This window comes from Mustela nivalis (assembly GCF_964662115.1).
Source record: "Mustela nivalis genome assembly, chromosome: X".
NCBI classification, from domain to species: domain Eukaryota; kingdom Metazoa; phylum Chordata; class Mammalia; order Carnivora; family Mustelidae; genus Mustela; species Mustela nivalis.
Genome location: NC_139040.1, coordinates 118,167,745 through 118,179,201, shown reverse-complemented (window position 1 = coordinate 118,179,201; position 11,457 = coordinate 118,167,745). Strand labels below are relative to the sequence as shown.

General features: G+C 40.3%; 1 protein-coding gene, 1 long non-coding RNA gene and 1 pseudogene across 11 annotated transcripts in view; 1 reads left to right on the top strand and 2 right to left on the bottom strand.

The window, feature by feature from the left end:
• Positions 1–231: 231 nt before the first annotated feature.
• On the bottom strand, positions 232–2,965 carry LOC309855526. Its single transcript, XR_014306844.1, has 3 exons — positions 2,854–2,965; positions 502–605; positions 232–351 (listed from the first exon to the last, which is right to left on the bottom strand). It is a non-coding gene; the product is annotated as an uncharacterized lncRNA (long non-coding RNA).
• A 558-nt stretch (positions 2,966–3,523) lies between these two features.
• On the top strand, positions 3,524–5,079 carry LOC309855837 (TSC22 domain family protein 1 pseudogene; annotated as a pseudogene). Its single transcript has one exon. The product of its transcript is annotated as a TSC22 domain family protein 1 pseudogene (transcript).
• Positions 5,080–6,596: 1,517 nt separating this feature from the next.
• Positions 6,597–11,457, bottom strand: part of BCLAF3 (BCLAF1 and THRAP3 family member 3) — a 59,279-nt gene continuing 54,418 nt past the window's right edge. For 8 of the 9 annotated variants that reach the window (XR_014307340.1, XM_082718318.1, XM_082718324.1 and 5 more), the window contains one exon: positions 6,597–7,640. Coding sequence is in view for 8 of the 9 variants with exons in the window: in XM_082718318.1 (XP_082574444.1) it covers positions 7,611–7,640 (30 nt within the window). In the remaining variant the exon portion in view is untranslated. Of the gene's footprint in view, positions 7,641–8,367; positions 8,396–11,457 lie in introns of all 9 variants that reach the window. The other variant, XM_082718321.1, reaches the window with a different exon arrangement.

Genomic DNA, 11,457 nt, shown 5'->3' with positions numbered 1-11,457 from the left:
GTATGAGTGTTCCTTGTACTATTCTTGCAACTTTTCTGTAAGTTTGAAATTATTTTCAAATAAAAATTTCTAGGTAATTGGTTGACATGTATGATAACATCATGTTTCTAGTTGCATGACAGATGAAAAAAAGCTGAGCCATAACACCATACGTGTCTTCTTGAAAGCCATAAAGGATTCTCTCCCACCCCCAATACTGACCAACTACTAAAAAAATAAAGTTCTCTAGATTTCGTTGCTCTTCTTAACACCCATGATATTTGCTGAGGACTGCTCTGTGGCTGGTAGCCTCCAAGCCTGGCAATTTGAGGGAAATTAGAAGACGTCCTTTCTTCTTGAGATGTTAAGAATCTGATGCAAGAATAAATGGATTAAATTTTGGTAGAAACACCAGCTAGAAAAATAGGTAGAACTTGAACTGGTGGCAAGGAGGGAAGAGGCTGGGGAGGACGGATTAGTCAAAGGTTGGGGTCAGGAGAAAGCCCGCTGAGGGCAACTTACTGCCTAGCTCCTGACACTGAGAAGATGCCAGAGTCTGATTGCTCCCTTCATGCTTCATCTCCTCGTCCTCGGGAAACCACGGAGCAGGGCTCCTAGGAGAGTTCCTGGGAGGTAAGGTCAGGTAAATAAGATTGGAAAGCAGCCCACCTTACTGCTTTTCTCTCCAAGTTTTTCATAAGCCAGTTGCTAAAATTTGGACTTTTTTTCCCCTGCAGATACCGAGAAGTTGCTATAAAGTTTTGGCTAATATGGGGGTGTTTAGTCATTCAACAAGTATTTTTGAGTTACCCCTCTATGTCAAACAGAGCCAGATGGAGGGAAGAGAGATATAGGCTGTGGATCTAGTCGCTGTGCTTAAGGACTTAAGCAGGGGTGTGTTTAGGCATTCTGGAAGACCAGAGGAAAGACAGCTAACCCAATGAGACTTGAGTGGAAAAGCTACCATAGTGAGGCTTAAGACTCGGTTTGAAGCAATTGACCAGGAATATACAGGGAAAGGACACTTGGGACAATGGAAATTGAACAGAGCATGTGTGCAGGTATACAAGCCCGTGAGTGAGGCACATTTAAAGGGGGCCCAGGGCGCCTGGGTAGCTGCCAGTTGAGCAACTGACTCTTGATTTTGGCTCAGGTCATGATCTCAAGGTCATGAGATTGAGCCCTGCCTCAGGCTCCACGCGCAACGGGGGAGTCTGCTTCTCTCCCTCTGCTGCCCCCACCTTACACCCCCCCTTCCAAATGCATTCCCTCTCTCTCTAAAATAAATAAATCCTTTGAAAAATTAAAATAAAGTGGGCTTGATACTTCTGGGTGCCTGGCTGGCTCAGTAGGCTAAGCATGCAACCCTTGAGCTCAGGGTCGTGAGGAAGAGGCAGAGGGAGAGGGAGAAGCAGCTCTCCCCTAAGCAGGGAGCCTGACGCAGGGCTCTCATCCCAGGGTCCCAGGATCGTGACTTGAGTCGAAGACAGAACCACCGACTGAGCCACCCAGGTGGCCCTAAGTCAAGAATTCTTATTAAAAAGTCAACACAACATATACTTAATTAAACTTACCCACATGTTATGATGTAGGAGGAGGAATGGCAGAGAGTAAACGCCTCCTAAGATGAAGTAGGCAGCCCTTGGCGGTAAAACTTGTATACACGGATTTTAGTAACAGATATACACTATGGATAGGATGAAATATCCTTACCACTTAACAAAAGAAGAATGACTTTATTTTATAAAAAACAATACAATGTTCGTTGTATTCAACCAATACAGAAAAGCACTTAAAAAATTGCCAGTGTTAACAGTGGCTGGGTGTGTTTCCAGACCTCTCTATTCACAGGTACAGGATTCATAGAGGGAATTGCTATACTTTTTATTTTAAAAGGCTTTAGTTAATTTTATTTAAATGCTATAAGAAAAAAAAAACTTAAAAATGAAACTGCAGGGGCTGCTGAACTTGAGACAAATGTTTCTTTGCTGTAAGGGTTACTGGCTCCCAAAAGAGTTACATGTTAAGCCCGTGATTCTCAAACTTGAGCACATAGCAGAATCCCTTGGAGGGCAGAATCCCCTGGAGTCCAATCCCTTGGACTGCTGGGTCCAAGCCCATTTCTGATTCAGTAGGTCTGGGGTGGAGCCAAGAATTTTCATTTCTAAAAATTTTACAGATGCTGCTGATATTGCTGACTGGGGACCACACTTTGAGAACCAGTGCATTTAAGGTCAAGAAAAAGACTGAAAAACTTGAGGTCAGTCAGTAGGTTTTTTCTATATTGTACAATACAATCGTAGACATTATAACTTAACATGACACCTGGCTACTCAAGATGAGGCAGTTGGTTTTTATTCTTTATCCCACTTCTTCCTACCAAGTCCTAGTTGATCAATGCATGCTAATTTTTCTTTGTGAAGATTCTTAACATTTACATTCTACAATTGTATTCCTGTTTTAAAATCTTAGTTTTGTATTTTAATGGACTCAGAGGTCATACCATTCCTTTTGCTGGAACTCTGTTGGGAAACCTGGTATCCCCTCTCTTCCGGGCTCCCATTAAGTGTCCAGAACCAGGGCTCCCTGGATGCAAAGGTCTATCTTATTCTGTGGGCTTTGGCTTCCCCAGGCTCCTCTGCCACCCTGGAAGTGCCTTGTCCTGGTGAATCTTCCCCCTTCTGCAGAGGTCCTGAGACAGCAGCAAAGACCTCATCTTCCCGAGGGTCTTCCTTGACTCTATCCTACATGGCCTGGCCACCCTGCTGGTCTCTTTGTCCATAATGGGGCCCCTCATCACCAAGATATCCTCAACTTTGTTTGTTGACTCTGCGCTACTTAGGAGGCAGGGGAGGGGTTGAAGTCACGCCATACCTTGTTGCATTAGCATCTTCTACCCTCTTCCTTGTATGGTTGCTGCTGGTTAATCTGGGGCTGCAGATTACTGAGTTTGCTAGATCATGGAGAAGGTGAGCTTCGGATGCAGCTTTACTTTTCCTGCTACCACCTGGAAGTATCTCCAACCTTTTAAAAAACAAACTTCACATATGTAGGATTTGTTGAGTAAAATGTGGTCCATATTATGCATCTACATACTTTATTATAATGTAAATATAATAGTTTTTCTAATTGAAAAAAAGAAAATGCGGCCTCTAAAATGTATATAGTAGTTTTATCTGTGGTAAGATTATGGGTGTCTTTTTTTTTTTTAAGATTTTTTATTTATTTGACAGAGAGAAATCACAAGTAGTCAGAGAGGCAGGCAGAGAGAGAGAGAGGGAAGCAGGCTTCCTGCTGAGCAGAGAGCCCGATGCGGGACTCGATCCCAGGACCCTGAGATCATGACCTGAGCCGAAGGCAGTGGCTTAACCCACTGAGCCACCCAGGTGCCCCATGGGTGTCTTTTTTAAATTGAAATTTATGTTGAGATAAATGGAGATATACATGCACCTATTAGAAATAATATGAAGAGGTCAGTCGGCCCGAGAGCAAAGAGAGGCGCCCAGAGAGCGACGGTAGCCTGCACGGCGGCGGTGGCCATGCGTGCGCATCTAGAAACCTTTTCTGTAGCCTAGTGACGGACCAGCCGTGAGGACTTCCCTGTAGTTCATGGCCCCGCCGGCGTCCTAGACCGTGTTCATTCCCTCGAAAGGCAGTTGGCTCCTCAGTCCTCGTCCTGGAAGCTGAGATCAGCTCCTCTGGTGCAAGTGTGGTAGCTATTGACAACAAAATCGAGCAAGCTATGGATCTGGTGAAAAGCCATTTGATGTATGCGGTTAGAGAGGAAGTGGAGGTCCTCAAAGAGCAAATCAAAGAACTAATAGAGAAAAATTCCCAGCTGGAGCAGGAAAACAATCTGCTGAAGACACTGGCCAGTCCTGAGCAGCTTGCCCAATTTCAGGCCCAGCTGCAGACTGGCTCCCCGCCTGCCACCACACAGCCCCCCGCCCAGCCAGCGTCCCAGGGCTCAGGACCCACCGCGTAGCCGCCTATGCCCCCGCAGAACTGTCTGCTGCCGTCTGAACTGAACAGACCAGAGAAGATGTACTAGGGGGAATCCGCCTCCACCGTCACCCATTTCATTGCTCGCTGCAAAAGAGAAGTGAGACCGACGTATATGCCATTGTCTCTTTTTTCCAGTATTAAACACTCATATGCTTTTGGCTTGAAGAAATTTCTTAGTTGGGCGAATTAAAGGTTAATCAGAGAATTAGCATGGATATACTGGGACCTCATGCAGCTTGGCAGATACGTGAGAAGTGGTTTCATTCATGCCAAGGAGCTGTGTGCCTTTCCACCCCTTCCCTGCTCCCCATCCCCACTCCCCAGCGCACTCCATGGGGTCCGAAGCAGTGGGGCTCCACTGGACTTTCCTCTCTCCTCTTCTCCCCCAGGAGGACCTTAAAAGGGAGGTCAGAGTAAAGACTGACGCATAGTCTCACCTAAGATGGGGGGAAACGTAGTTCATCGAACCAATTGACGACTGTCACCAAAAATCCATAAAAACAATAGTACTGTGCCTCTTTCTGAAACAGTGGATGACATAAAAGTCTTAGTGACTAAAACGGTGACAGGTAGCTGGGACCTAGGCTCTCTTACATGAAGGTTGTTTTGCTTATTGTATATTTGTGTATGTAGTGTAACTATTTTGTACAATAGAGGACTGTAACTACTATTTAGGTTGTACAGATTGAAATTTAGATGTTTCATTGGCTGTCTGAAGAAGTGTGGATTGTCTTTTATATAGAGATCTACATTAAAAAAATGCTACAAGAAGAAAACCACACCTAAAGAAATTTTAAGAATTTGGCACCGTCAGTCACTTTGTGTAATCTAAAATCTTCTAGTTGCTCCATATCTTGAAGTAAATTCCTGTTCACTGAAGTCTTTTGATTGAGCTGGTTGAATACTTTGAAAAATGATCCGTTCTAGCTAATGAAATGAATTTCGCAGTAGGGGTTTCTGCATATTACCTGTATAGTAGTTCTATGCATACGTTTCTGTGCATGTTCTCTACGCAGTTGTAAGGTGTCACTGTATTTAACTGTTGCACTTGTCAACTTTCAATAAAGCATATAAAATGTTGATAAAAAAAAGAAATAATATGAAGAGATCTCATGTACATTTTAGCCAGTTTCCTCCAAACTATCTCATTTTAAAACCAGCAAAACTACCAGCAGAATACTGCCTTCTGAGACTTGTGACACCAGCGAGAAAGAAAATGTGACCCGGGGATATGCAACCAGGAATGCCAACTTTTTCTTCTCAACTTCGTATATGTACGTCCAATAGAGTACTTAACACTCAATATTGGATTTTTTGTTTTTACGAATCTCTTCTCCAGCAGTTTATGAGGTTCCTCAGAAGAAGGACTCTGTCATATTATTACCTTTGTCTCCCCAGTGCTGGGGAAGAGCCTACCTTACAAGGGAGGAAGGGGAGAAGGCAATGGCGTATGACTTACCAAAACTTCTCTTCTATCATCTTATGCATTAGAAAGTTCAAATTCTTCTCAGTCAAGAAAAAAATGCTAAGGATAAGATAAAGTTCTGTTCAGCCTCCACATGCAAATTAGTTATTTAGTTCCTAAATATAATAAATAAATATATTTGTTATATTATAATAAATATATTTATTCTACTGGTTACTCATCCATTAAACTAATATTTAATGAGTTCTTACCATGTGTCAGGTAGGATGTTGGAAGTTGGGGATACTATGGTGAACAAGACAGACACAGTCCCTGTCCTTATTTTATTCTCTAAATTATAAAGCAAGCCTTTCTTTTTAGGTTTTAAATCTTCTGCACTTAATATTTTCTGAAAACACCCACATTACCAATAGGTATTTTTGTAAATAACATGCTCTGCGTATTAAGACAATGCCAAAAGTATATTCATATATGCCTAAAGAGGAAGTCAGTTGTGGAATGATTTTAATATCAAGTCAACGGTCTTAGCCTTTTTTGCTATGCTATGATAAATATAGCCAGAGAATTAATGCAGTGTACCAAGTTACATTTCCAAGTTCAATGTCTGGTTTCCTTATCAGACTGTTTGGACCATAAAGGCAGGCTCTGAGTGTCTTGTTCTTTTATTCACTGTTGTAATTTTAGCACAGAATCTGTGCACTAAATATATGTGTTAACCAAATGGTTAAATACTCAAGGCTCGTAAGCGTCCCCCAGGATATGAGAATAAATGAATTCTTTTAAAATTTAAGGCAGATGTTACGAGTACCTCACACAATAGGAAGTTGTCATACTACTGCACACATGTACTTCTTTCTTACCAAAGTGGAATGTTAAATACGTTGGAAAAGCTGACCTACAGAGATGGTACACAGCATTAAGTCAGGCCATCTACCTAAATTTATTAGCCAACTTTAATGCCAGTCCTCTTCGCTTCACTTATTACTGACCCACTAAGGAAACAGCTGCCCTTTCTTACAAAGATATGTAAAAAAAAAAAAAAAAAAAAAGTTAATTGTTTGCAGTGAGATTTTTTTCATAATCCAGTCATGAGAAATCAAGTTCTTACCAGACTTTGATTTTAAAAGTTCTGCCTTGGTATGAAATTAAAATAATGTTCTCACAAACTGGCAAGTAACTTCAAGCAGAAGGAGCAACAGTATTTTATTTTATTACAAATAAACATTTCACAAAAGTTTAATTGGGAATGTATATGTATTATTAAGCAGAACAAAGAAAACATAAAGAAATAAGGTACCAGGACCTAAAACATCATTTAAAACCCCACCAATTTTATCTTATGCTAGTAGGTACTCAATACAACTGAACTGAAAATAAACACTTTGTAATATGTGCTTGCAAAATGTATAATGCTGTAGTAGTAAAGTACAGTTTCCAAATATGAGATTTTGTCTGTCAGATTTTTAAAAAGCCTTTAAAAATATGATATGCACAAGCTTGCCCTGAGGGAAAGTAAGATGGAATATAAATTACAAAATCTTTACATATTTTCCACAACAGCATTTTGAAATTGGAAAGAGCAAACAGTGGTGGAAAAAACTGAATGAACCAATTGCTAAAAATTCAGTGCGCTCATAACTACCCGATGGAAATTGTGAAGCACCTTTTGTCGTGCCTTCTTATATCATAATATGAAATGTATAAATTATATAGGCCTTGATATTCAGAAACTTAAGAAAATTTCAAGTTATAAGCCAAACTGTCATCAGAAAAAAGAAAAATCTGGTATAAAATTTGCTACCATAAGGCCACTGTTTCGAGTTCTCTCACGTACAGACACTATACAATTCAGATACTTTTGTTTTTATTACATAAGCAAAACTTCCAACATATAAACGTCTGGATCTAACTCAGGTAAATTCTCTATGAAACCATGCTCAGAGAAAAATGCATCAACAAATAATGCCCTTTTGAGACTTTTTGCAAAAGAAACTGTAGTTAATACAACTTTTAAATTGAATACTGTAATTTAAAAGCAATTAAGTGTAAAAAAGTTGCAGCATTCCACTACAGAAAAATAAAGTTATTTTATCAAGAAAGTTACAGTATTAGTGCTTTAGTGCCAATTTTAACTCCTGACAAAAAGAGATGCTCCCAAGTATCATCCTGTAGTGTCGTTTCCATATGTAATAATTCCAGATTAGATTGCTGTGGCAATGTTTGCATATTCCTATTGAGAGAAAACAAAAGAAATACAGACTTCAAAAGAAGAGTCAGTTATAACATCTGAGCTAGAGTTTTTTCACATTGTAATTGTCAAAATATTTTAATTTATGTAGTAACCACTTGCAGCCAAGACCCCCACAAAGGTATGTGGAACCCCAAAGACGCAAAGTAACAACAGAACACATCAAAGCAGATATCAAACGGTTAAGTCAGTAGGACAAAGAAAATATATGACACTCAGCACACTGGTATTAGTAAGTTGATGAAAAGGCATTCTGCTATTTGGGTGAGTTTCACTGGGGATTATTAAAAAAAAAAATTCAAGACCCTTAAAACTTAGCCCCTCCAGCACAGAGCCTGGTGGGACACACACACAGTCTTAAACTGGTCATCATATGGTATCTTTAATTTTAAAACGATATGGACTCTTCTAGCTTGGCTGACAGAGAAAGCTACTGGGGAGATGGGGAAGCATTCTTGCTTTTGGATGGTTACCTACAACAAAAAAAGATGTAAGGCTTCCGTGAACACAGGAAAAGGAGTTCACAACAATAAAACTGTGATTAAAGAGGGTAATGAAACGTGGATTCTATACTGTGATGCTATACAAAAATATTAAATTACCAACCACAAACTGGACAGAATAACATGCAACTAATAAAAGAGCAAAAATGGTAAATGGCATGTTTTTCTGGGACATTAAAAATATTTATTAATACATATATCCTTACCTTTTACTAGGATCTTACATTATTAAAACTGAAAGAAATTTAAAAGTTGATTTATTTTTTGGCATTTACATTAGTATGGAAACATTTAATTCCAAACAAAGGCAGTGCTGATAGAAAATTCTTATTCTTCTTTCAATTTTGATTAATTAGTGAAATGTTCAAAATACATGCATATATATATATAAAACATATATTTTTTTGTCAACATCATTCCTTGAAATAGAAGTAGACTTCATTGTATCCCATTTCTTTACTTGTTACATAATATAAAAATCATAAATGTTGACCTTCAAATATCCATTGCCTACTAACAACTTCAAAAGGAAACTCTGACTATAATAATTCTTAAAAATGTTTCAACTGAAATATCTTGTTTTCACCCTTGCCATAGCTTCTCCCACACCATCTCTCAGCTTGATCCCCCATTCCTCCAATTATTCGAAAACCTACTTTAGTAGTCTAAATCTTCTTAATCCGACACTGGGTATCGCTGCAAATGCGCCCTCGTGGGTCTTCCTGAATATCGTCTCCTCCCCAGAACCCTGCGTACCCACGGCTCATCAAGGAATCCTCAACAGCACTTTCTCCTCAGTTCTAGCAGGATGTTCTACTTCTCTATCACATCCTCCATATTTTCCCCAGCTTTCGAGGCCTTCTAGAAGTTGCACACTTCTTTCTTTACCCAACTCTCAACACTCTACCCCCAAATACGGACCTTCGGCTGTCGTCCCTTCTATGCCCTGCGCTTCTCTACGACTCAGTTTGCCTCCTCTGTAAGAGGAGAGTGAAACTCAAAAGTACTTAGCTACTTTCTCTGGCCATTCCCAACATACTGATTTTTCCTCCTCTCATTAGACATCTGCCATTTGTGAAATTAAGCTCTTTGAAACTATGGTTGTACTGATGAGTTAATACAGCAAAGGATGCCCGACTACTATCCTTTCAAAGTCCTGCTTCCAAGGTCGGACACTGGCTTACAGCCAGGAACTTAGATTTGGGGAGGATTCGCACCATGGATGAGTGTCTAAACTGTGCGAACAATATGGTCTATGGTGAACACCTGCTTTCCTTCTGAGGGTCCAGAATTTGAGCATGTAACTGGCCGAAGGTGCCCACGTGACCAGCCCTTGATAAACCCCCGGCCACCAAGTCTCTAACGAGCTTTCCTGGTTGGCAACATTTCACATGTGTTATCACAGCGTTGCAGGAGGAATTAGGCACGTCCTGTGCGACTCCACTGGGAAAGGACTCTGGGAAACTTGCACCTGGTGTCCTCTGGGCGTCACCTGCCTGCCAATTCCCTCTGCGGATGTGCTGTGTGGCTCTCACTCTAACACATCACAGCTGTGAGTGTAACCGTATGCTCAGTCTCTTGAGTGTTCCCAGCCAATCACCAAACCTGGGGCTGGTCCTGGGGACCCCTGACATGATGGCTACCACTCACTAACTTTCTAGAGCTATACATGGACATGTGAGAGCGTGTGTATGTATATATGATTAGGCTTGATTCTACTCAACAGGCATTTTCTGAAGACAGGCTATATGAAAGGCAAAAAGGGGAAGATATGAAGACTGAAGAGGTACCCTCTATCCTCAAGGAGATGATGATCTATTTGGGGGAAACAGGAAGGTACACAGCAACAGTAAGAGACCAAATGGAACAAGAGGCAGCCCTGATGAGGCTTCACAGTGGGTCTTAAAAGGAAAACAGGTTTTAAAAAAGGAAAAAAGGGTTTTAATAAGAAAACCATGAGGATCAGGAGGCTACTTCTGGGCAAGAGAACACCAGCAGCAAACACAAGCACATGGAAATGTCTGTTATGCTCCAAAAAGCAGAAGGTCCATGAAGAATTGTGCTTAGAAAGGCAGCTTATTAGGACTGGAGCTGGTGATAAAGTCTGGTCTCTTCTCTTGTAGGCAATAGAATCCTTGGAAGGGGTTTGCCTAAGAGTGACATGATTCAGTCTGTGTTCTGGGACAATAACTGTGCTAGTAGCAAATGGACAGAATAAATAAATCACAGCAGACAAGGAAACAAGTTAGAGGCTCCGAAGATTCCAAAGACAGATGAGGAATATGTAAGAATGTAGCATATGCTAAAGGTAGCGTTTTCAATCAGTGGGGGAAAGGACAAATTATTTAACGAATGGTGTTTAAAAACTGACGATTCATTGGGAAAAATTAGATTCTAAGCTCATGTTATTTCATACAAATGAATTCTAAAGGGAATAAATATGTATATGTTTAAAGAATTAACCATAAAACCACTTAAAGGAAATACCATAAGGAATTTTTGTAAGGATAAGTATGATAAGAAATCTAGAAGCCATATCGAACCAACTCAAATAAACTCATGAACATTTATAAGTTTTGTGATGTAAAAGCCACCAAAAACAACTGACAAACATAAAATAAATACCAGCAAAATGTATGACAGGTTAATACCCTCAATAAATCAAGAATGCTTACAAATAAATAAGAAAACGTACTATCCCTCAACAGAAATGCTGGCAAAACACAGAAATAAGGAAATTGAGGAAAGGTATGCAATCGGCCAATAGACCCATAAAACAAGGCTTACATCATTAATAACCAAAGAAAGGTAAATGAGAACTGTTTTCTTCTATTAGATTGACAATGGATAACAAAGACTGATAATGTTGAGAACTGGCTAGGGTGCAGGTAAACAGGCCCTTTCAGGTACTTCTGGTCAGAGGAGAAACAAGTAAAAGGCAGACTATGGCAAGGTACCAAAATGTCAGTGTGCCCAGTGGTGTTACCGAAAATAAAGAAAACCTGGAAGCTATCCCAAAGTCATCAGCAGAGGCTTGGTTAAGTATGTCAGCAATTATCAAACTGGGGTATGCCTACCATTAGGGACCCGTGAAGACTTTTCAAGGAGCATATGGGGACAGATAGTTTGGAAAGAAGTAATATCTAAATCTTCAAATTCCCAGTGTTCACTTTCCAAAACTAACCTGTCTGCACAACTGGTTAGGGCTGGTCCCTCATCTCCTACTTTATATGAGAAAGATACACCTTCTCATCCTGAATTTTACTACTCTGCGTTACCTGGGGATCCCCAAAAAC